Consider the following 25,972-nt stretch of genomic DNA (forward strand, 5'->3'; position numbering starts at 1 on the left):
TGAAGCTAGGAATCAATATTTTAATAAGATCAGCCATATTTCAGCACTGATTAAATGTACTTTAAAAATTAGTGAATAAACCATTCAAGTCAAAGCTATAATTGCTTTACCATTTTACAAGTGCTACTTCCATAAAGACCTACTACTGTACAAGTGCTCCTCTACTGAGCGCGAAACATAAATCAAAATATTTCTTATAAATTTTACCATTTGCTTTTTTAAGGCTGTAGGGTAGGAACAAATTTTGAAGGTAGAGTAAATTTCAAATGGCCTTGGATTTGGTAGGCAGCACTTCTTAGGAACCAAAATTTGTTCAACAGCCACTAAAACCCACTCAGCAGCAGTAAGCCACTTAAGTCTATTTAACAGAAGCCAATGCTCCTTATGTATTCTTCAAACATTTTGCATGTAATATTGAAAACAGAGTATCTTGACTTCCTCCAAAGCCATGAAAATCTCTTAATATTGTGTCAAACAAGAACTATAGGTATTAGAGAGGTAGCATATCAGAAGATGGCAAGAAGCCGTAGCACCTTAATCATAATTTCCAAGATGAAAGACACAGTGCCAGTTTTAGATTACCATAAAATTATTAGAACAAATATTCTTAGTAGTGGAAAAGGAAGGAAATACTCATCCACAAATAGTGTTTTTTTATATAAAAAAAAGCACCACCATCCATTCTACCACATCAAAATATTAATGTTTCTTTAACATTCAGGTTACTTAAATTGATACAATAATTACAACAATAGGATACAGAATAATAAACATGGGTCATGAGTCACAATAGCCCAGATGCTATCCAATCTCAATCATGTCACTTGGTTTTTTTCTCTGTACGATCCCCATGTAAATCAGAAATACAGAACTTCTAGCAGCTGCTTCTGGAATGGTACTATGAAGGACATGGGAAAAAAAAGCCAGTGGCCATTCTTTCACATTCCTAAACTAGCCACTGAAGTTCTTGAGAAAAATACATCATGTTGCCTCCAATAATCTTGGTGGTTATTTCTAAATTCAGTAGTGCTCAGGTCAGGCAAAGGAAGAATCGGGCAACATGACATATAGTTTGCATCACATAAAAATTTAACATGTTATAATTGTTCCAACCTCACTTATTTTTTACAGAAATATCTGCGGCAGAAAAGGATGTTATATTTCAAAATATTTAATTTTTCATTAACCTAGCTACATAATTTGCAAAATGCTTTTCTTTTAAATGTGAAAGAGAAACCTTTTATAAGAGCCTTATCAGTCTACAAGGCACAAATAAACTAAAAAATGAAGCAGACTTAATTTGACAGCTGGAGGGCAGACATGCATGTCTTAACAAAATAGGCATTATCTTTAACAACTGGGCAAAATTATGCTTTCAATATAAAATCATTTAACTTTCTCTATATCTAAAAAATTACGTATACATTTGATGCCAAAAAACTCTGACATGAAAAGCACCAAGTCAGGTTACAACTTTATTTTTTTAAGATGCTGACTTAACTCCAGTTATAATAGATGCAACTTTCCAATCTTAAGGGAGAAGCCAGATTAAGAAATGTTTTAGGGGGCAGGGGAAATTGATGCTGAGAAAGAGATTGTTGAAGATTATTACATTAAAGAATGGCAGAAAATACCACCAGAAAAGCACAATTCCTATGTTGTATTTAACAAGTCAATAACCTCAGCTGCTTTATCACCTTCAACAGCACCTTCTTCACTACTGCCCTCGCCTGGTTGATATGTGAATTCCACAGCTTTGGCTCTGGGTACCAGCCCAGCAGCTTTTAGCTTTTCTTTATGTCGCTTCTTTTTCAATTTTCGTCTCTTGTTTTTAGTTAATATTTCTGCTCCAGACTTTGCAGAATCTAGTTGCAGTGTCTGCAAGATTCCTGTTTGCAACCCCTCTGGTTGCTGAAGTGCAGATTGTGCATTTTTATTGATGTGGTCCAGCAATGAGCTATTGAGCTTTCTTCTCCGCCGACGCTTTCTTGGAAATTTTTGTGAAGTTTCTCCTTCTGTAATTGAACAATCGTTAGTTGTAATAGATAACTTCCTGATACAAATTGTTGTCTATTACTAGATTACTAAACATTATGTGCACTGTTCCATTTTGTTCACAATATGAATAGTTGTCTATTACAGGTCAAGTATCCTTTATCTGTAAATCCGAAAACCGAACACATACAAAAAAAACACACTTTGAACCTCATCGACCTTTAGCGTGGAAAGTCTCTGACCTGAGCCCATACGAACCTCGCTGGCCACACCCGGCCTTTAGCACGGGGAGTCTACTTGTTTGCGCTGTTTACCTTGCGAACCCTCTCCTACAAGCAGAATCACAGATGGCACTACGGGTGGGAACTTATGGCAGGTACCCTGTATTCATTATTCAATGGTATATAAGACCATAAGACATAGGAGCAGAAATTAGGCCAATCGGCCCATCGAGTCTGCTTCACCATTCAATCATGGCTGATAAGTTTCTCAACTCCATTCTCCCGCCTTCTCCCCGTAACCTTTGATCCCCTAACCAATCAAGAACCTATCTATCTCGGTCTTAAATACACTCAATGACCTGGCCTCCACAGCCTTCTGTGGCAATGAATTCCATAGATTCACCACTCTCTGGCTAAAGAAGTTTCTCCTCATCTCTGTTCTAAAAGGTCTTCCCTTTACTCTGAGGCTGTGCCCTCGGGTCCTAGTCTCTCCTACTAATGGAAACATCTTCCCAACATTCACTCTATCCAGGCCTTCCAGTATTCTGTAAGTTTCAATCAAATCCCCCCTCATCCTTCTAAACTCCATCGCGTATAGACCCAGAGTCCTCAAACGTTCCTCATATGTTAAGCCTTTCATTCCTGGGATCGTTCTCGTGAACCTCCTCTGGACCCTCTCCAGGACCAGAACATCCTTCCTGAGATATGGGGCCCAAAATTGCTCACAATATTCTAAATGTGGTATGACCAGAGCCTTATAAAGCCTCAGCAGCACATCCCTGCTTTAATATTCTAGTCCTCTCGAAATAAATGCCAACATTGCATTTGCCTTCCTAACTACCGACTCAACCTGCAAGTTAACCTTAAGAGAATCCTGGACTAGGACTCCCAAGTCCCTTTGCACTCCAGATTTCTGAATTCTCTCCTCATTTAGAAAATAGTCTATGTCTCTATTCTTCCTACCAAAGTGCATGACCTCACACTTGCCCACGTTGTATTCCATCTGCCACTTCTTTGCCCATTCTCCTAACCTGTCCAAATCCTTCTGCAGCCTCCCCACCTCCTCAATACTACCTGTCCCTCCACCTATCTTTGTATCATCTGCAAACTTAGCCAGGATGCCCTCAGTTCCTTCATCTAGATCATTAATGTATAAAGTGAAAAGTTGTGGTCCCAACACTGACCCCTGCGGAACTCCACTAGTCACTGGCCGCCATCCTGAGAAGGACCCCCTTACCCCCACTCTCCACCTCCTGCCAGACAGCCAATCTTCTATCCATGCTAGTACCTTGCCTCTAACACCATGGGCTCTTATCTTACTGAGCAGCCTCCTGTGCGGCACCTTGTCAAAGGCCTTCTGGAAGTCCAAGTAGATAACATCCATTGGCTCTCCTTTGTCTAACCTACTCGTTACCTCCTCAAAGAATTCTAACAGATTTGTCAAGCATGACCTCCCCTTGATGAAACCATGCTGACTTTGCTCTATTTTACCATGCACTTCCAAGTATTCTGAAATCTCATCCTTAATAATGGACTCTAAAATCTTACCAACTACCGAGGTCAGGCTAATCGGCCTGTAATTTCCCGTCTTTTGCCTCACTCCCTTCTTAAACAGGGGGATACACTAGTGATTTTCCAGTCCTCTGGGACACTCCCTGACTCGAGTGATTCCTGAAAGATCACCACTAACGCCTCCACTATCTCTTCAGCTATTTCCTTCAGAACTCTGGGGTGTAATCCATCTGGTCCAGGTGATTTATCCACCTTCAGACCTTTCAGTTTTCCTAGCACCTTCTCCTTGGTAATGGCCACCATACCCACCTCTGCCCCCCCGACTCTCTTGAACTTTGGGGATGTTACTCGTGAAGACTGATGCAAAGTACCTATTCAGTTCCTCCGCCATTTCTTTGTTCCCCACTACTACTTCTCCAGCGTCATTTTCCAGCGGCCCAATGTCCACTTTTGCCTCTCTCTTACCCTTTATATATCTAAAAAAACTCTTGCAGTCTTCTTTTATATTACTGGCTAGTTTACCCTCATATTTAATCTTCTCCCTCCTTATTTCTTTTTTAGTTGTCCTCTGTTGGTCTTTGTAGGCTTCCCAATCCCCTGGTTTCCCACTGCTCTTCGCCGCATTGTATACTTTCTCTTTAGCTTTTATGCTGTCCCTGACTTCCCTCGTCAGCCATGGTTGCCTCATCCTCCCTTTAGTATGCGTCTTCTTCCCAGGGATGAATTTTTGCTGTGTCTCTCAAATTACTCCCAGAAACTCCTGCCATTGCTGTTCCACTGTCTTTCCTGCTAGGCTCATTTCCCAGTCAATTCTGGCCAGCAACTCCCTCATGCCTCTGTAGTTGCCTTTATTCAACTGTAATACCGTTACATCCGATTCCAGCTTTCTCCTCTCAAATTGCAGGGTAAATTCTATCATATTATGGTCACTTCCTCCTAAAGGTTCCTTCACCTTAAGCTCCCTTATCAAATCTGCCTCATTACACATCACTAAATCTAGAATTGCCTGTTCCCTAGTGGGCTCCACCACAAGCTGCTCCAAAAAGCCATCTCGTAGACATTCCACAAATTCCTTTTCTTGGGATCCACTACCAACCTGATTTTCCCAGTCTACCTGCATATTGAAATTCCCCATGATCACTGTAACCTTGCCTTTCTTACATGCCTTTTCTATCTCCTGGTGTATCTTGTGCCCCACATCCTGACTACTGTTTGGAGGCCTGTACATAACTACCATTATGGTTTTTTTACCTTTGCGGTTCCTCAACTCTACCCACACAGATTCTACATCATCTGACCCTACGTCATTACTTGCTATTGATTTAATTTCATTTCTTACTAACAAAGCAACCCCACCCCCTCTGCCAACCTGCCTATCTTTTTGATAGGATGTATATCCGTGGATATTTAGCTCCCAGTCCTGATCCCCTTGCGGCCATGTCTCCGTGATGCCCACCACATCATACCTGCCAATTTCAATCTGCGCCACAAGCTCATTTACCTTATTTCGTATACTGCGTGCATTCAGATACAACACCTTCAGTCCTGTATTTCCCGTCCCCTTTCTGATTGTCGTCCCTTTATCTAATGTGCTTGAAGTTAGATTCCTAGCCCTTTCCAAACACTCTGTCCTATTTTGTGTTCTGGAGACTTTAATAGCCTCTCCTGGGGTCTCCTTTCTTTTCAGTTTTTTCATAATTTTCCATGAAGTTGAATCCACCCTCCCCACACGCTAACCTGCTGCTTTGTTTCCCATTAGACATACTTCTTGGAGTTTTACCCTTCCCTCCCCCCCACTTTCTAGTTTAAAGTCCTGTTGACCACCCTATTCAATTGATAAGAACTCAGGACCGACATGTTCCTGCTAGGATGAAGGATAAGTATGGCAAGTTTCAGGAACCTTGGATAACGAAGGATATTGTGAGATTAGTCAAAAAGAAAAGGGAAGCATTCGTAAGGGCTAGAAAGCTGGGAACAAATGAAGCCCGTGGAGAATATAAAGAAAGTAGGAAGAAACTTAAGCAAGGTGTCAGGAGGGCTAAAAGGGGTCATGAAAAGTTATTGGCAACCAGGATTAAGGAAAATCCCAAGGCCTTTTATACATATGTAAAAAGCAAGAGGGTAGCCAGGGAAAGGGTAGGCCCACTCAGGGACAGAGGTGGGAATCTGTGTGTGGAGCCAGAAGAAATGGGAGAGATACTAAATGAGTACTTCTCATCAGTATTCACCAAAGAGAAGGACTTAGCAGTCGATTTGTCTAGGGAAGAGTGTGTAGATAGCCTGGATCATGTTGAGATCAAAAAAGAGGTGTTAGATGTCTTGAAGAACATTAAGGTGGATAAGTCCCCAGGGCCAAATGGGGTCTACCCCAGAGTACTGAGGGAGGCAAGGGAGGAGATTGCTGGGGCCTTGACAGAAATCTTTGTATCCTCACTGGCTACGGGTGAGGTCCCAGAGGACTGGAGAATGGCCAGTGTTGTTCCATTGTTTAAGAAGGGTAGCAGGGATAATCCAGGAAATTACAGGCCGGTGAGCCTTACGTCAGTGGTAGGGAAATTATTGCAGAAGATTCTTCGTGACAGGATTACAGGATTTACTACCATTTGGAAGCAAATGGGCGTATTAGTGAGAGGCAGCATGGTTTTGTAAAGGGGAGGTCGCGTCTCACTAACTTGATCGAGTTTTTCAAGGAAGTGACAAAGATGATCGACGATGGAAGGGCAGTGGATGTTATCTACATGGATTTCAGTAAGGCCTTTGACAAGGTCCCTCATGGCAGACTGGTACAGAAGGTAAAGTCGCACGGGATCAGAGGTGAGCTGGCAAAATGGATACAGAATTGGCTTGGTCATAGAAGACAGAGGGTAGCAGTGGAAGGGTGCTTTTCTGAATGGAGAGCTGTGACTAGTGGTGTTCCGCAGGGATCAGTGCTGGGACCTTTGCTGTTTGTAGTATACGTAAATGGATTTGGAGGAAAATGTAACTGGGCTAATTAGTAAGTTTACAGACGACACTAAGGTTGGAGGAGTTGCAGATAGTGAAGAGGATTGTCAAAGGATACAACGGGATATAGATCGGTTGGAGACTTGGGCGGGGAAATGGCAGATGGAGTTTAATCCAGACAAATGCGAGGTAATGCATTTTGGAAGGTCTAGTACAGGTAGGAATTATACAGTAAACGGCAGAACCCTTAAGTGCATCGACAGGCAGAGGGATCTAGGTGTACAGGTCCACAGGTCACTGAAAGTGGCAACGCAGGTGGATAAGGTAGTCAGGAAGGCATATGACATGCTTGCCTTCATTGGTAGGGGTATTGAGTATAAAAGCTGGGAAGTCATGCTGCAGCTGTATAGAACCTTGGTTAGGCCAACTTGGAATATTGCGTGCAATTCTGGTCGCCACATTACCAGAAGGATATGAAGGTGTTGGAGAGGGTGCAGAGGAGGTTTACCAGGATGCTGCCTGGTCTGGAGGTTACTAGCTATGAGGAGAGGTTGGAGAAACTCGGATTGCTTTCACTAGAGCGACGGAGATTGAGGGGTGACTTGGTAGAAGTTTACAAAATTATGAGTGGCATGGACAGAGTAGATAGTCGGAAGCTTTTTCCCAGGGTGGAAGAGTCAATTACTAGGGGACATAGATTTAAGGTGAGAGGAGAAAACTTTAGAGATGATGTGCGAGGCAAGTTTTTTACGCAGAGGGTACTGAGTGTCTGGAATTCGCTGCCAGAGGAGGTGGTGGAAGCAGGTACGATAGTGGTGCTAAAGAGGCAGCTTGACAAATACATGAATAGGATGGGAATAGAGGGATATGGACCCTGGAAGTGCAAAATGTTTTAGTTTGACGGGCAATATGATCGGCGCAGGCTTGGAGGGCCGAAGGGCCTGTTCCTGTGCTGTACTTTTCTTTGTTTTTTGTTCAGTACTCCAGCTGTGGTCTCACTAGTGCTCTGTATAACTGAAGCATAACCTCCCTACCCTTGTACTCAAGTCCCCTCGCAATAAATGATAACATTCTATTAGCTTTCTTAATTACTTCTTGAACCTCCATACTAGCCTTTTGCGATTCATGCACTAAGACATCCAGATCCCTCTGCATCTCAGAGCTCTGCAATCTCTCTCCATGCAAATTATTTCCTTCCCTTTTATTCTTCTTGCCAAAAAGGACAATTTCACATTTTCCCACATTATACTTCATTTGCCACGTTCCATTTTATCTGTTTTTCACAAGGTTGGTTCAGTTGAAGGAAGATTATTGGCCCTTTAGATCTCATCTTTTCCAGAGTATAGGCATTTTACATTCCCATTACAGCTTTATCATCCACTGAACAACTCCAAGTGATCATCATTTAATTTCACGTCTAAAAAGTAGCAATTTTAATTAGATTCCCCATATGTAGTTTGACCTTTACTTCCAGTAATACAAAAGGAACTTTATTGTTTGGGTTAAGGATCGTTTATATGAACAAATCTGACATTTAAAAAAATTCTGGAGGGCTTTTAAGCTTTGGTAAAAAAAAAACCCTCTGAAACATGGCAGTCCTTTAAAAGTACAATTTTTCCACTTAATTGAATTCTGGATAAATTAATATTTGTTCAGATTTCATAAAACAGAACATGTCAAAGTGTGGCTGAAATTAGTTTCATACTAAACTAAATTATTTCTTATCACGGTCATGAGCAGATGTGAATTAAATCCACCCAAGCAAACAAAATTGTCTGAATATGATAGATAATGCAGGTACAGTGGCTCAAATCTGGCTATCCGAAAACAGGCCTTTTTTTAAAAAAAGCAGGCCATGCAAGAATTTTAAGTGCTATTAAATGAATGGAAAAACTTATTGGCTTGCTCTGGGAGTTGCTGCATTGTTGTGGTGGAGTGCCAAGTAGTTATTTGCTTCCTACGCTTGTCATTTCCAGCACTCCAAGTGGTTAGAGCAACACTTGACCCCACCTGACTCAGCTCAGACAAGTTCAGGGAGTTGTACTTCTCTGCACAATATCCATTTTGAGTGTCTCCCTAATGCGCGAGTGAGCTGAAGTGAACACATTTTTAAAGCTGTGGCCTTACGAAAGAGCTATCCAGCTTCAGTGTGGCTGCCGTAAACTTGATTGCTATCAATCTTTATCTAATTATACTACAGGTACTGTGAAATGCCTCGGGACCTTTTCCTGAAAACCGGCAAAATCCGAAATCCGGTACAGACTTGGTCCCGAGGTTGCAGGGTGAGACACTCTACCTGCACAACCCATGCCTTGTCTGTGGACACATGAACATCAATAGTTTGGGCCATAAATTCTATAAAATAATGCAGGTGAAGTGTATAAACACAAGTGACTACAGATCATGTACTATTTTTAATAACCAACAAAGTGAGTTTGTAATAAATACATGTCTTAACTTTCATCGCTGTTTCTATGTATATAACCTGAAACCACATGGCTCAAAATATTTGTAGTACATCACCACCACACTAATAGGCTGACCCACATTCAATGTTTCAATGAGTGCAAAAGGGTGTGCCAGGGCATTCGCTATGTACACCTCAGGATGTGGTAATAACCTCAGTTATTATATAGGGCAACACACACTTGCTAAACACTAAAAGCAGAAGTCTATGCCAGATGGATCACATTATCAACAGGTCAGAACCAAGTTCTTTCACTCTAGGACATCCACTTGAGAATGGTGGTGGACTATTAGGCAACCAAGAGAAGGCAGTGGCATCAATAAATATTTCTATCCTCAGTGATAGCCCAAGCATTTGAATATAAGAGACTAGGCTGAAATGTTTGAAAATATCTTTGATTAAGTGTTGCAGAGATGATCTCACTCAGTTCCTCCTGAAGTATTGTAAGAATATAGGCTTATGATTAGTGGGCCTTGTGCAGAAGAAGAAAAAGATGTAGTGAGGGGGTTGAAGATAGCTCCTCCCTGTAAAGGGGTCATCTATAAGAAGAGGCTTATGAAGGTATTTTGGGGGATTTGGAATAGCTAGAGCTAGAAGGCTCTTAAGCTTTTCTCTAAAAAAAACTGTTCTGTAGAAATACACTGCTTTGGATTTTTATGCTGACTTCTGGCAGGTGCAGTATGACAAGTGGCCTTGTTATTATACATACTAATAATTATTGCTAGGAGAGGGGAAAAGAACAGTGTGAGGCTTAGAGTCATCAACAGCTTTATCTTTCTCTTAGTAAGAATGTGCAAACTCAAATATCAAATATTTTGTTATACTATTTTCAGCTTTAGGTTGTGCTAGATGACAGCTTAACATTAAGGCTGCTAGTTTTTACGTTTATTACTTTGGATTTATTTCTTATCTGTTAGAATTAGGGGAAAGTATGTTAAAATCTAGATTTTAATTATTGACAGAACTCTTGTCCTCAATGAACTGTAATGTGTCATCAACCAATAAAAACAGAAGACAAGCATAGAAAAAGCTTGTTTAAGGTTAAGAAGCAGGTAAAGGAAGCCCAAGGTTGATGCCTGAACACAGAACTTGAAGTGCCTTTGATTGGATGGATTGCTGTGCATTTCTGGGTTCTGGGTATATCCTAGTGGATTTGGGTCTTTCTCAGGGTACAAGGGTCAGGAAAAGCACCAGATGGGTGTAGATGCATATTTAAGTAAAAGGAATGAGTTCATGTCTTCTACCCAAAGAAACAAAATGGTTAATTTAATTCTCAACTACACTTCATAAACTGCGTTTGAACACTGCAATATATTAAATGTCACTTAGGTTTAAATAAAATCATAATTGTTACTGATATAGAGTTAGTTTACTACTAAAAACAGAGTCCAAACGGACTTACAGGACCCACTGTTACAGGTGTCAATGTCCAGACAACTTGGATTATTCTAGCTGATACTGGAAAGTGTATGTGTACACAGTATGTAGTAAAAGCCACGGGTTCTGACAACATCCCAATGTTAATGCTGAAGGTCTACACGCCACAGCTAATCGCTCCCTAAAACACATATGTCCATCATCATAGAATACCAGCTATCTATGTCCTAGCCATAAGATAAAAAAGATAAATCAATCTTGGTTGTCTGCCATCCTATCATCTTCTTTCCAATCAGTAAAGGGCCGGAGGCATCATCTAGAGTTTGATTAAGCTCAGGTTCTGCTAGAATCATATCTAACAAAAAATAGCGGTCTTCAGGATCACAGCTGTAGATATTGCTGCAGAAATTCAAGTATCCTTGACCTAATCATCTTTAGTAGCTTTATCAATGGTGCCCTCCATAAATTCAGGAGTAGGACCATTTGCTAACTTCTTGTATAATGAAACAATCCATGCCAGCATATCGCAGGTCCTTAATAACATCTAGGTTTGGACTGACAAATGGTAGGGAATATTTGTAACACATAAGCAGCAGGTAACACCCATTTTGAGAGAAAACTTAACCCCTTCATCATCCACTCCCTCCCCCAGCTTTCTGTTCTATCACCATAATCAAAATTCACACTAAAATGGATGACCATTAACCAGAATTTTAACTGGACTAGGAAGATCAACACTGTGGCTGAAATAGCAGGACAAAGGCATTGCGTCTCTTGATAAGTAGCTCACCCTCTGACCCCTCCAAAAACTGCAAGGCTCAAGTCAGGCATGTAATAGAATACTCACGATTTGCCTATAACCATAACAACATGCAATACAGAGAGGTTTGCTTGATATCAATATATACCACCTCAATTACTAGTATACTGTGGCTCCAGTTCACCTCTACCTGATGCTGAATAGCATTATCAACACACCATCATCATCCTGGGGTCACCATTCACCAGGTACTCAACTGGATCAGTCATATAAATGCCATGACTACCAGAGTAAGTCAAGTGCTGAGTATTCTGTAGTAAGTGGTTCACCTCTTGACTTACAAGGAACAAATCAGGAGTGTGATGGAATACTCTCCATTTGGCTCGATGGGTGCAGCTGGAACAACAGTCAAGAAGCTCAACACTATCTAGGACAAAGCAGTCAACTTGATACCATTGAAGGCATTCAACAAGATATTAAAAATCTTGATTACTGGGGCCAGAGGGAAGAGCGACAATGAATGTCTTGATAATTCAGACCTCTTAAGTAGAAACATAAGAAATAGAAGTAGCCTGCTCTGCATTTAATAAGATCATGGTTGATTCATGACCTCGACTTCTCTTTCACAGGCAATCCTCAATTCCTTTAGCCCAAAAATCTATCGAGCTCAACATTGAATATCCTCAACAACTGAGAATTCACAGCCCTTGAGAGTTCTGAAACATGTCATTAATTATAACCAAAAAGAGATTCAAGATACTCAATGGAATAAATTAAATCCCAAACAATAGATATGCCATGATAGCTGCACATGCGAACACAGCTTCACCTTTGCGAAGAACCAACTTAGGCTAACTATAAACATTTCTTTAAACGGGTACTCAACAGCTGAACAGGTAGTCCAGAAGAGCAGTTGAGGGCAGGACACCGACTCACTTATGAAATTACATGCAGGAAGACAAAAGGCCTGCTTTTTGCGGAGGACAAGATCAAATAGGGCAACGTTTGTTCATGTAAACCCATCTTTAGGATATAAATGTGTGTTATGAGTGAACTGCTGACACTTGACATCACTGTTGTCGTCCGATTTAAAAAATGATTAGAAAAGGAACAAACTGATGTTGTTCTTACCTTCCGGCTCTTCACCACTTGAATCTTGAGATTCATGCTGTTCATTTGATCTGGTTGAGCACGCTTCACTTCCAGGAGGCGGCAGGCTCACTGTATAGACTTTCCTGCATACAGGAATAATTTGTGCATCACCTATAGAAAAGATTTGCAACAAGCTTTTGTATTTGATTTCTTTGCATTTAGCATTTTAAATTACTTTTTGCTTTAATAATTTAAGAGTTTACAGTAGCTACAATACAAGTTCTACAGTTAATATTTATATTCAAAAGAAATGCACTGAAACTTTGTGACAGGCTAAATGAAGTTAATAAAGATTGGTACATAAAGCAAAATACTGCAGATGCTGGAAAATCAAAATAAAAACAGAAAATGCTGGAAATACTGAGGAGGGCGAGAATTTATGGAATGAGAAACAGAGTTAATACTTCCAAGTTGATGACTTTAATCAAGAACTGGGAAAAGTTAGGAATGTAATTGGTTTTAAGCAAATGAAAAGGGGCGGGGGAGAAGAGGTTGGAAGAGAACAAAAGGGAAAGTCTGATCGGGTGGAAGACAGGAGAAGCCCTTTGGCCATGCACCACCAATTCTTTGGTCATTTTATCTCCCCTGTCTTTGTGGTTTTGACCAGTTTTCTTTCATGCTGTTTCTTAGCCCATCAATCTCTTTCAAAGCTTTACAGTATTGTCATGACTTACATTTCCATTATAGACTCAGACATCTGCAGAAGGAGGCCATTCGGCCCATCATGTCTGTGTCGATCAACAAAGGCCTGTCTACACTAATCTTATTTTCCAGCGCTTGGCCCATAGCCCTGGGGGCTATGGCAACGCAAGTGAATATCTAAATACTTCTCAAATGTTACGAGAGTTTCTGTTTCAACCACCCTTTCAGGCAGAGAGTTCCAGACTCCCACCACCCTCTGGGTGAAAAAATTTCTCAACTCCCCTCTCAACCTTCTACCTCTTATCTTAAATCTATGTCCTCTGGTTATTGACCCCTCTACTAATGGAAAAAGTGCCTTCCTATCTACCCTATCTATTCCCCTCATAACCTTATACACCTCTATCAAGTCTCCTCTCAACCTTTGTTGCTCCAAGGAACACAACACCAACCTATCCAATCTTTCCTCATAGCTCAGGCCCTCCAGGCCTGGCAGCATCCTGGTGAATCTCCTCTGCACTTTCTCCAGTACAATCAAATCCTTCCTATAATGTGGTGACCAGAACTGCACGCAATACCCCAGCTGTGGCCTAACCAGCATTTTATACAGTTCCAGCATAACCTACGTGCTCTTGTATTCTATGCCTTGGCTAATAAAGGCAAGTATCCCATGCCTTCTTAACCACCTTATCTACCTGTCCTGCTACTTTCAGGGATCCTGGATATGTACATCAAGGTCCCTCTGATCTTCAGTACTTTCCAGGGTCCTACCATTCATTGTAATCCCTTGCCTTGATAGCCCTCCCCAAGTGCATTATCTCACTTTTCCACATTGAATTCCAACTGCCACTGCTCTGCTTATCTGACCAGTCCACTGTTATCCTCCTGAAGTTTATGGCTATCCACCTCACTATTTACCACCCTACCAATTTGTGTGTCATCCGTCTACTACTTAAATGTAGGAGGTGAGGTCAAGTCCAAATCATTTATGTACACCACAAACAACAATGGCCCCAGCACTGAGCCCTGTGGAACCCCACTGGAAACAGACATCGAGTCACAGAAACATCCCTCTACCATCATCTTCTGCTTCCTGGCTCTCAGCCAATTTTGGATCCAATGTGCCACTTTGCCTTGGATCCCATGGGCTCTTACTTTCTTGACCAGTCTGCCATGACGGACCTTATCAAAAGCCTTGCTAAAGTCCATGTAGACCATGTCAAATGCATTACCCTCGTCAACACTCCTGGTTACTGCCTCAAAAAATTCAATCAAATTTGTCAAACACTACCTTCCCTTAACAAATCCATGCTGACTATTCCTGATTAATCCATGTCTCTCCAAGTGCAGATATATTATATTCTGTCCCTCAGAATTCTTTCTAATAACTTCCTCACCACTGAGGTTAGACTGACTGGCCTGTAATTTCCTGGTCTATCCCTTCCTCCCTTTTTTAATAATGGGACAACGTTAGCAGCCCTGCAGTCATCTGGCACCTCACCCGTGGCCAGAGAGGATTTGAAAATTACTGCCAGGGCCCCTGATATCTCTTCCCTTGCCTCCCTCAACAGCCTGGGATACATCTCATCCGGGTCTGCAGATTTATCCACTTATAAGGCCTCTAAACCCACTAGTACCTCCTCTCTTCTATGTTAATTTCCTCTAATATTTCACAGTCCTCCACCCTGATGTCTATACCTGCGTTGTCCTTTTCCATTGTGAAGACCGAAGCAAAGCATTCATTGAGGACTGCACCCATGTCTTCCAGTTCCGCACACACATCACCTCTATGGTCCTTAATTGGCCTTACTCTTTCCCTAGTTATTCTCTTGCTCCTTATATACTTAAAAGACCCCTTTGGGTTTTCCTTTATTCTACCCACCAATGCTTTCTCATGCACTCTTAGCTTTCACAATTTCCTTTTTTAAATTCCCCTCTGCACTTTTTATACTCCTCTAAAGACTCTGCCAAATTGAGCCCTCGGTATCTGCCATTAGCTTGTCTTTTTTCCTTAATCCTAACCATTATGTCCCTTGACATCCAGGGTTCTCTGGACTTGGGCACCCCACTTTGTCTCACAGGAACATATTTGCCCTGTACTCTCGCTATTTCCTTCTTGAGTGCCTCCCACTGCTCTGACAGTTTTATCTGCAAGTAGCTGCTCCCAGTCCACTTGGGTCAAATTGCATCTCATCTTAGTAAAATTAGCCTTTCCTCCGTTTAGAACTTTTATTCCCAGCCCAACCTTATCCTTTTCCATAACTATCCTAAATCTAACTGAGTTATGGTCACTATCTCCAAAATGCTCCCCTACTGATACACCTTCCACTTTTCTAGGCTCATTTCCGAATATTAGGTCCAGAACTGCCCCCTCCCTTGTTGGGCTTTCTACGTATTGGCTAAAAAGGTTCTCCTGGATGCAACTTTAGAATGTTGCTCCCTCCTTACCTTGCACACTAAAACTATCCTAGTTAATATTTGGGTAGTTAAAATCCCCTATTAATGCCCTATTATTCTTACACTTCTCTGAAATTTGATTACATATTTGATCCTCTATCTCTCCCTGACTGTTTGGGGGCCTATAGTACACACCCAAAAGCATGCTTGCCCCTTATGTGTTTTTTACTTCTACCCATATGGATTCATTTGATGATCCTTCCAAGATATCATCCCTCCTCACTGCTATAATTGATTCCTTGATCAATATTGCAACACCCCACTCCTCTTCTATCCCCCTCTCTATCTCGCCTGAATACCCTATAACCAGGAATTTGAACTGCCAATCCTGCCCTTCTTTTAGCCAAGTCTTGGTCATAGCTATGATATCATACTCCCACGTGCCTATCTGTGCCCTCAGCTCATCTGTCTTATTCCTCAGACTCCTTGCATTAAAATATATTCCATTTAGCCTTGCTAAACTCACTTCTTTCCTATCTAGCCTATGTTTCTTCTGCCTTCCAGACTGACTTACTAGCGTTTTAACTTCTAATTCCATCTCAGCTTCCTCTGAACTGTTTTCAGGATCCCATCCTCCTGCCAATTTAGTTTAAATCCACCCTAACAGCATTGGCAAACCTCCCCGTGAGGATGTTGGTCCCGTTCCTGTTCAGACGTAACCCGTTCAACTAGTACAGGTCCCACCTCCCCCAGAAACGGTCCCAATGCCCCAGGAATCTAAAGCCCTCCCTCCTGTACCAGCGCTCCACCCACACATTCTTCTGCTCTATTCTTCTGTTCCGATACTCACTACTGCATGGCACCAGGAGTAATCCAGGGATTACTACCTTTGAAGTCCTGCTTTTCAGTTTCCTACTTAACTCCCTAAAGTCTGCTTGCAGGACCTCATTTCTCGTTCTTCCTATGTCATTGGTCCCAACATGGACCACGACCTCTGGCTGTTCACCCTCCCCCCTCAGAATGTCCTGCAGCCGTTCTGTAACATCCTTGACCCTGGCACTTGGGATGCAACATACCATCCTGGAGTCACATCTACGGCTGAAGAAGCGCATGTCTACTTTTCTCACTAACAAATCCCCTACTACTATTGCCTTTCCACACTTCTTCCTCCCGCCCTGAGCAGCTGGGCCACCCACAGTACCATGGCCTTTGCTCTGGTTGGCCTCCACAGAGGAACCGCCACTCTCACTGTTTTCCAAGGCCGAAAAATGGTTTGCAAGCAAGATTCCCTCACCACCTGCCTGGTCCCCTTCTTCTGTCTGGTGATCACCCATTCCCTTTCTGCTTGCACTTCCTTAAGCTGCAGGGTGACCATGTCTTGAAACGTGCTATCCACGAACCTCTCAGCCTTGTGAATGCAGCATAGTGCCCTCAGCTGCCACTCAAGCTCCAAAACCTGGACCTCAAGTTTCTCCAGTCGGAGGCACCTCCTGCACACATGGTCATCCAGACCTCCAGGAGCACCTAGGATTTCCCACATAGCACGGGATGTGCAAATCACGGGACTGAGCTCCCCAGACATACCTTAACTAAATAGAATACGGACCCTTGCTTTTATATTACCCTTACTTCTACTTGAGTATAGACTAGATGCTAGATCCTCTAGGTGCTGCTGACTGCCTGTCCCAGGGTCCTCCTCTCGCACCCTCCTCTAGCTGTTGCTGACTGCCTGTCCCAGGGTCCTCCTCTCGCACTCTCCTCCTACCTTGCCAAGTGCTAATGACTATTTTCTTTTAATTTTCAAATTTGATTGATTGTCTTGATTTTCCATGGAATTCAGCCTTTAAAATAGTCCCATTTCCCCTTTCATTGAATGGAAAGGACAGAAATCACGCAATTTACCTCAATGGTAAATACTTAAACAGACTATGGTTCTACTTAATTTTACCTTGCATTTAATCTAGGCACAGCGCCATCCTATCATGTTTCTCTCAGCAATAATCTATTTTTTCCAGTAAGTATCCCTGTACTTTTCTGTTCCAATACTGAACTATGATTGCCATTTTCCAAATGTTCCCCTCCTTTTAAATTATCTACCTGTAGCGCTTCATTACACAGAATCAGGCCAAGCATTGCTTCTTTTCTTTTTAGCCAACAACACTGGCAGAAAAAATAGCCCTGAAGATATTTCAAAATAAAATCTAAGCTTGTTCACATAAGAACATAACCATTTTTACTTTACCCTCTCTATTTTGTGTCATTAAAACTTGGCAGTTATAATTTCAATATGCCTGAACCAATTCAGCTAAAAATATCATCCTCAATGCTCTTTCCACTGTTGAGAGGTCTATTATATACTTCAAATAATGTTACTGGCACGTTGTTCCTTAGACCCAATCCAAGGGAATTAATTCTGGACTATTTCTTTATTAAATCCTTATGTACTAGACCTACATAATTTTTTGTTATCTGACAAAGAACTGTCACAACAAAAACAAAAATTACTGTAAAAACTCAGCAGGTCTGACAGCATCTGTAGAGAGAAAGACAGAGTTAACATTTTGAGTCCATTATGATTCTTCTTCAGTCATACGGACTCGAAACATTAACTCTGTCTTTCTCTTCACAGATGCTGTCAGACCTGCTGAGTTTTTACAGCAATTTTTGTTTTTGTTTCAGATTTCCAGCATCTGCAGTATTTTGCTTTTAAAGAACTGTCACATATCTTTTTACCATATTCCTTTGAAAAGTTTTTAAACTAGGAATATTTAATTGCCAATTATTATTAGTTACAATCTCATACCAGTAAGCATTAGGTTCTAGTTAAATGAATGAGTAGTTCCCGGATGTTGTTTCAGATAACTCATTTTACATTTCATTCTTCTATTTGTGTTTTCATTCCCAATTTCTTCTTTTTACATTCTGATTCTGTTGAGTGTATTTTAGATTGCTCTCTCCTTACTACCTCCATAGGTAAAGATGCACTTATCCTTCCAAGCTGCCTACTCTGCTTTCCAGTGTTTCTTCCCCACATTCCCCAGCCCCGCTGTTTTAAGTAAATTCTTCCCCCAGTTCACTTTTCAACATGGATACTGGTCTCAGCTACGTTCTGGTATATTGGCTACAATGCACCAGAGATCTGAGGCCTCCGTCCTCCACTTTACTTCTAGCTGCACATTTACCTTCCTAATCTGGTTGGTCCTGCACTGGCCAGCATGTGATGTTGGTAGTCATATTAACATCTGACACCCTGCTACTTAACCAATCACCTAATTTCTGGAGCTATTTTTTCATGATCTGGATCCTAATCTTCCCTAGGCTGTTGGTTCTGATATAAACTATGACTTCTGGCTGATCTTCCTCCCTCCCTCTCTAAAAACTTATGCACCACTCAAGTCAGATTCTTGGAAGGTAGCTGGCAGGGCTCACATTTATGGTTAGAGATGTGCCCATATATTTTGCTCACTATTCAGTCTTCCATTATCAGCGTGTTCCCGGATTTCTCCCTGTTGAGTAACTAGGTTTTAAACAGTACCATGGCCTGCTTATAGCTAGTTACAAAGACAACAATTTGTAAGAAGTGTTTAGTGCTTGCATGTAAAGATAACACCCTCAGGAGTCCCTCGCACTTCTTTCACTTTCCTCTTCTCAACAGATGGCAATGTGCTTTCAGTGTTTATTCTCTATTACTGGCAGTCTGGTCCTGACCAGTTCTTGGAACATTTGTTCCAGAAACCATTCCCACTTCCCAAACATAACTTTAAGGCTGAGCGAATGAAACTCGACACACTTCCTCCCAGTATGATTAATGTAGCTGCTCAAATCATCCAAAAAATCCTAAATCCATCTAGATTTGCATAGCACAGATCACTATTATGCTGCCATCATAATACTTCAATCTTTATCAAATATTATATCTAATAGATATATTAAAAAAAAACTTCAATATAAAAGTCTAAACAGTGGGTCTACCAACATATATTGAGTGCTTGTCTTAACAATACTAAGTTGGTGTATAGCTGTTTCTCTAAAACAGCAGGGTGAAAAAATAATCAATAATTCCATCAAGATAGATGCAATACACTTGGTGAAATCTGTGCAATTAAATTGCAAGGCTGCTGGGCCACAATAGCCTCCATATGAGGGTATGTGGTGTCTCAGCAGTGCTGTCAAGTTAACCTCAGTTGCGAAATGGTAAAATGCATTCACCGTACCGTATACAAAAGGGTCTACTATGGTTCATTTGTTGTGGTGGAATGTTACACAAGTTACCTATTGAGTCGCCAGTGATTTTGTTTCTTTCCTCCTCTTTTTGTTCTTGTTTTGCACTTGAAGTTTTTGTTGGAGCTTCCTGTATCCTTCCTTCAGGAGGTAGTGGTGGAGTATATAGTTTCTTTAACACCTTTTGTTCAAATACTGTAGGGGAAAAGACTTACAATGATTAAGTATACAGCAAGACGGCAAATTTATTCAGATGAGAAACTAATCTTTTCACAGTTTGAGAACCGATCCAACCAATCCAATCCAAGATTTATATAGCCTTTCTGTATAGCAAAGCATTCCAGATTATTTAACAGTTGGGTGTCAGACCTAAGCAAAAATAGTTGATAGTTAAATAAGATTATTCTAAAAAGGCTCAAGGTATCACTCCAGAGCAATGTCAAGCCAAGTTTTACAAGCTGCCAAAGGGTCTACTGGATTGCCATAGAACATTATAAACTCAAGCATAGTATGCCTTAAGTGTTTTGAGTGAACAGACAATTGTTTGAATACATTTGAAACGCATCAGTCTAAAGGTTACCGTTATTAAAGACAGTTGGATTTGCGATCTTAGATCACAGTATAGCTACAGCCTCCATTAAATTTGAAACTGCCAAGGAAGCAGCACTTTAGAGAGCTTAAAGTCATTAGAACGCAAGTATGTTTTGATCATTATTGATCACATTGCAGCAAGTTTAAAAAAAAATGAGCAGTGTATAACTAATCTCTAACGTACATCAAGCACAATTACATCATTTTTTCCATCAGCTGTATGGATACGCGGTGTTGAAAACTATATGCCTGGAGTACACACTTGATCATGTTTCACCTTTGCAGCTATTAGATTTGAGGGGTTTAAATGATATCCTCTTCTACATTTACCATTGGTCCCACAAAACTAAGGCAGCAGCAAATTTGCTTTTGGAGAAACTAACCAATAGTCCCAAATCATCCATTATGGGTAATGCAATTTTTTTTTAGAAGAAACTAATCAAGTATTATCTAGCTAGAAGAGATTGAGTGCTGTAGGGTTAGAACATTAAATGCTGTATTGGATACAATGGCTGCTGTAGTAAAATAAAGTACACTCTATAGAAAATAAATCAGTAGTTAAACAATGGAGATATGACTATCACCAGTGTGATGTACTTGACCTATTTGACACTCAGGAAGTAGATACTGTATATTGTGTTGTTAATAATAAAATGAGGAAAGGATGGTTAATGAAGAAATAGAATATATGTGGTCTGTAGAAGCAGGCTGAATGGGTTAAACGATTATTCTTTATAGTGAAAAAAATGTTCTTCAGTTAACACTAATCATAACAAGGATGTCAAAATGATAAATGAATAAGTTAAGCTGCAGGAGCTAAAAATGGAAAGAAATGAGAAAATTAAGAAAGGAAAAAGAAAGTATGACTGAAACTGCATGGAAGTAGACTGAAACAGTAGGATTGTGAAATGCCTACTGAGTTTACCCACACTTTTCTTCAGACGTAAAACTAAGCTCACTTTGTGCCAGCAGTCTGCAGTTAAGTTAATACTTGGGAATACGGAATATGCTCACTTATTATTTTTGGAGACTACTCAATTAACAAAGATTAAACGCAGCTTAGCCTTATCAACTTATCTCCATATCTCATTCATACTTTGTCTCAATTACATAATGTTCCATTCTCATTTGATTTATATTTCATAAACCACAAACAATTTCAGGACAGGCCATCCTCTTCATTGTATCGATTCCATCTCTTTGCTAGAGTGATCCCAAACTAATTCTACTGCCCTACTCTCTATTGTAAAAGTTGTACACTGGACAGGAAGGGACCTTCAAGGGAAAGATGGATCAAAAAAGAACATGGTAACCTGATTGCAAAGGCACAGAAAAGCAAATGACAAAAGTTGGCATGGCATAAGCAACCATCATTTTGATGAAAATCATATGGCTTTGTGGCAGATATGATCAATGATTATTTTGGTACCAAAGCCCAAACATTACTGTCAGTGATATTGGCCACAATAACTTGCATTTATATAACACCTTTAGCATAACAAACCTGTCCCAAAGCTCTTCCCAAGAGCAATAACAAGCAAATTTTGACACCAAGCCATCCAAGGCAACATTATGGAAAATGACAAAAGCTTGCTAAGAGGTAGGTTTTAAGGAACATCTTAAAGGATGAAAGAGGGGTAGAGAGGACATTTCAGAGTTTACGGTACAGGCAGCTGGAGGCATGGCCCCAATGATGAGCAATTAAAATCAGACATGCTCAAGGGGCCAGAACTAGATGAGTACACATATCTCAAAGGGTCTTTAGGCTAGAAGAGATTACAGGGGTAGAGAGGGGCAATGGCATACAGGGATTTGAAATCAAAGATAAGAATTTTAAAAGAGATATCTTGATTAACTAGGAGCAAATGTACATTCGTCAGCACAGGGGTGATGGGTGAATGGGTTTTGGTGCGAGTTAAGATGCAGACAGCAAAATTTTGGAGACAGTGGAAGGTAGAATATGCAAGACAGAGCTGAGCGATCCCACAACCAACAAATCAGATAAAAGCTCTTCAGTCCTGCCTTCCAGCCATGAATGGTGGTGGATAATTAAACAACTAAGCGGAGGTGGTAACTCCACAAACATCCTCATCTGCAATGATGGGAGAGCCAAGCAGTTAGTGGAAAAGACCAGGCTGAAATATTTGCAACTATCTTCAGCCAGAAGTACGAGGGGATGATCAATCTGTCTCCTCTCAAGGTCCCCACCGTTATGGTCTTCAGACAATTTGTTTCACTCCACCTGATATTAAGAAATGGCTGAAGGGGCTGGATACAACAAAGGCAATGGGTCCTGACAACATCCTGGCTGTAGCACTAAGACTCAGAGTCATAGAGGTCTACAGCACAGAAAAAGACCCTTCGGCCCATCGAGTTTGCGCCGGTCAAACAAGTACCTAACCATTCTAATCCCATTTTCCAGCACTAGGCCCATAGCCTTGTATGCCATGGCATCGCAAGTGCACATCCAAATGCTTCTTAAATGTTATGAGCGTTTCTGCCTCTACCACCCTTTCAGGCAGTGACTTCCAGATTCCCACCACCCTCTGGGTGAAAAATTTCTTCCTCACATCCTCTCTAAACCTCCTGCCCCTTACCTTAAATCTATGCCCCCTGGTTATTGATCCCTCCACCAAGGGGAAAAGTTCCTTCCTGTCTACCCTATCTATGCCCCTCATAATTTTATACACCTCAATCATGTCCTCCCTCAATCTCCTTTGCTCCAGGGAAAATAACCCCAGTCTATCCAATCTCTCCTCATAACTAAAACTCTCCAGTCTAGGCAACATCCTCGTAAATCTCCTCTGCACTTTCTCTAATGCAATCACATCCGTCCTATATTGCGGATTCCAGAACTGCACGCAATACTCTAGCTGTGGCCTAACCAGCGTTTTATACAGTTTCAGCATAACCTCCCTGCTCTTATATTCTATGCCTCAGCTAATAAAGGCAAGTGTCCCATATGCCTTCTTAACTACCTGTCGCGCTATCTTAAGGGACCAGTGGACGCACACACCAAGGTCCCTCTGATCCTCGGTACTTCCCAGGGTCCTGCCATTCATCATGTGTTCCCATGCCTTGTTTGTCCTGCCCAAGTGCATCACCTCACACTTATCCGGATTAAATTCCATTTGCCACTGATCAGCCCATCTGATCAACCCATCTATATCCTACTGTAATCTAAGGCTATCCTCCTCACTATTTACCACCCCACCAATTTTCGTGTCATCCGCGAACTCACTGATCAACCCTCCTACATTCACGTCTATATCCTTTATATATACCACAAACAGCAAGGGATCCGACACTGATCCCTGTGGAACCCCACTGGACACAGGCATCCAGTCACAAAAACAGCCCTTGACCATCACCCTCTGCTTCGATACAGTGGGTCTGCTTCATGCTCCAGAACTAGCTGCACACCTCACCAAGTTGCTCTAGTACAACTACAGGGCAGACATCTATCCAAAGTGGAAAACTGCCCAGGTATGTCCTGTCCACAAAAAGCAGGGCAAATCCAATCCAGCCAATTACCTAACACAAAGGAAGACAACTGTGGTTGTTGAAGGTAAATTATCTCAGCCCCAGGACATCACTGCAGGAGTTCCTCAGGGTAGTGTCTTAGGCCCAACCATCTGCAGCTGCTTCATCAATGACCTTCCCTCCAACACAAGAATAGAAGCGGGGATGTTTGCTGATGATTGAACAGTGTTCAGTTCTATTCGCAACTCCTCACATATCGAAGCAATTCCCATCCATAAGCAACAAGATCCAGACAACATTCAGGTTTGGGCTGATAAATGGCAAGTAACTTCTGCGTCATACAAGTGCCAGGGAATGACCACCTCCAACAAGAGAGAATCTAACCATCACCCTTAGTATTCAATGGAATTACCATCACTGAATTCCCTACAATCAACATCTGGGGCTATCACTGACCAGAAACTTAACTGGACCAGCCATATAAACATCGTGGTTACAAGAGCACGTCAGAGACTGAGAATTTTGCAGTGATTAAACTCACCTCCTGACTCCCCAAAGCTTGTTCACTATCTATAAGGTACAAGACAGAGTGTATCCAGATGAGTGCAGCTCTAACAACACTCAACGACACCAGCCAGGATAAAGCAGTTGCTCGATTGCCACACCATCCACTACCTTAAATATTCACTCCCTTCACTACTAGTGCAGGGTCTGCAGTGGACATCATCTACAAGGTGCACTTCAACAACTTGACAAAGCTCCTTCAACAGCACCGTACAAACCCACAACCTCTACTACTGCTGCACACCCCCACCCCCCACCCACCATCGCCACCACCACATGAGAAGAACAAGGGCTCATTGGCACAGCACATCAGCAAGCTCCCTTCCAAGTCACACACCATCCTAGCTTCGAACATTATTGCTGTTGGATCAAAATCCTGGAAAACCCTTCCTAATTGTGAATGTACCTACACCACATGGACTGCAGCAGTTCACCATCACTGCCTCAACAGCAACTGGAGATTGGCCCAGCGACGCTCACATCCCAAGAACAATTTTAAAAATGCTCAGAGTGCATCAGAATAGTCAAGCGTAGAGGTAAAAAGGCATGAATGAAGTTTCAGCAGACGAGCTGAGACACAGGCACAGAGGGATAATGTTAGGGAGGTGGAAATAGGCGGTCTTCGTGACAGGGCAGATTTGTGGTTGGAAGCTCACCTCGGGATCAAAGAGGACACCGAGGTTGCAGACAGTCTGGTTCAACCTCCGACAGTTGCCAGGGAGAGGGATGAAAACAGTAGTTAGGAACAAAGTTTGGAGCATGGAGTGAAAACAATGGCTTCAATCTTCCTAATATCAAACAGGATGAAATATCTGTGCATTCAGTGGTGGAGATCGGATAAGCAGTCAAGACACATACCCAGGAGGCGAAAGGCGCTCTGGAAATGCCAGTTCTTCCTTCCCAGAGGGAAATGAGGAAATCCTGAAAATACTCAGCAGGTCAGGTAGTAACAGAGAGAGAGAACGAACAACAGGAGTTCTAATAAACCCTGAATTTTTTTTCTCTCTCCACATGTGCTGCCAGATCGACTGAGCACTTCCAGCATTTTCTGTTTTCATTACAGATTCCAAACCTACGCGGAAATTGCTGGAAGCTGCCAGACTTGTTAGGGAGAGGGAAGGGTGCATTTACTCAGGTCCGGGCAGCGGGGACTAGTCTTCCGGAGGAGGGATTCTCTCTCTCTCTCCAAGCTGATGCCAATGGCCAGGCGATTCTCTCTCCCACCCCATCTCCTGAGCACTGACCTGACCGCCAGCAGTATTCACATTCGCATTCCCAGCGTCAGCAAATTTCCGCTTGTTTGAGATGGGGGAAAGGAGAGCCTGGCTCTCCGGCAAAACCCGCCGTGACCGCACCCAGTAACTCTTGGGCAAGTGGCCTTATCCCAATTCCAGGCCCAAAGCCTCGGCCTCCCGAGCCTTATTCCGCTCCTTACCGTCCTGTCCCGTCCCGTCCCCCACTGCCGCCTCTCCCCTTACCCCACTGTCTGTCCACCATCACATCCTCATTGACATCACCTCCATTCAAAGCCACAGCTCGCGCCCCTTTAGTTTAACCGACCTCCGCCAGGCCACCAGCGGGGAGGCGGGACCTGACCGAATTGGGAGCTCTCATTGGCTGCTCAATGGCCCCACCCGTGCGCCGTCGGCG

At 42.0% G+C, this 25,972-nt stretch overlaps 1 protein-coding gene across 1 annotated transcript; it reads right to left on the reverse strand.

The window, feature by feature from the left end:
- Window positions 1-25,956, reverse strand: erich1 (glutamate rich 1). Its single transcript, XM_078541887.1, has 4 exons — window positions 25,801-25,956; window positions 19,736-19,879; window positions 12,407-12,538; window positions 1-2,015 (listed from the first exon to the last, which is right to left on the reverse strand). Exons 1-4 carry the CDS (start codon window positions 25,817-25,819, stop codon window positions 1,654-1,656), a joined length of 657 nt encoding a protein of 218 aa, XP_078398013.1. The 5' UTR covers window positions 25,820-25,956; the 3' UTR covers window positions 1-1,653.
- Window positions 25,957-25,972: the final 16 nt, after the last annotated feature.

The sequence above is a fragment of the Cetorhinus maximus genome, chromosome 5 (assembly GCF_964194155.1).
Source record: "Cetorhinus maximus chromosome 5, sCetMax3.hap1.1, whole genome shotgun sequence".
Classification (NCBI taxonomy): Eukaryota; Metazoa; Chordata; class Chondrichthyes; order Lamniformes; family Cetorhinidae; genus Cetorhinus; species Cetorhinus maximus.

Coding starts and splice junctions, on each gene's coding strand:
- erich1 (XM_078541887.1), bottom strand. Junction 12,539..19,735: donor AATCACTGGCGACTCAATAG/GTAACTTGTGTA, acceptor TCTTTTCTATAG/GTGATGCACAAATTATTCCT. Junction 2,016..12,406: donor AAGTGGTGAAGAGCCGGAAG/GTAAGAACAACA, acceptor GTTCAATTACAG/AAGGAGAAACTTCACAAAAA.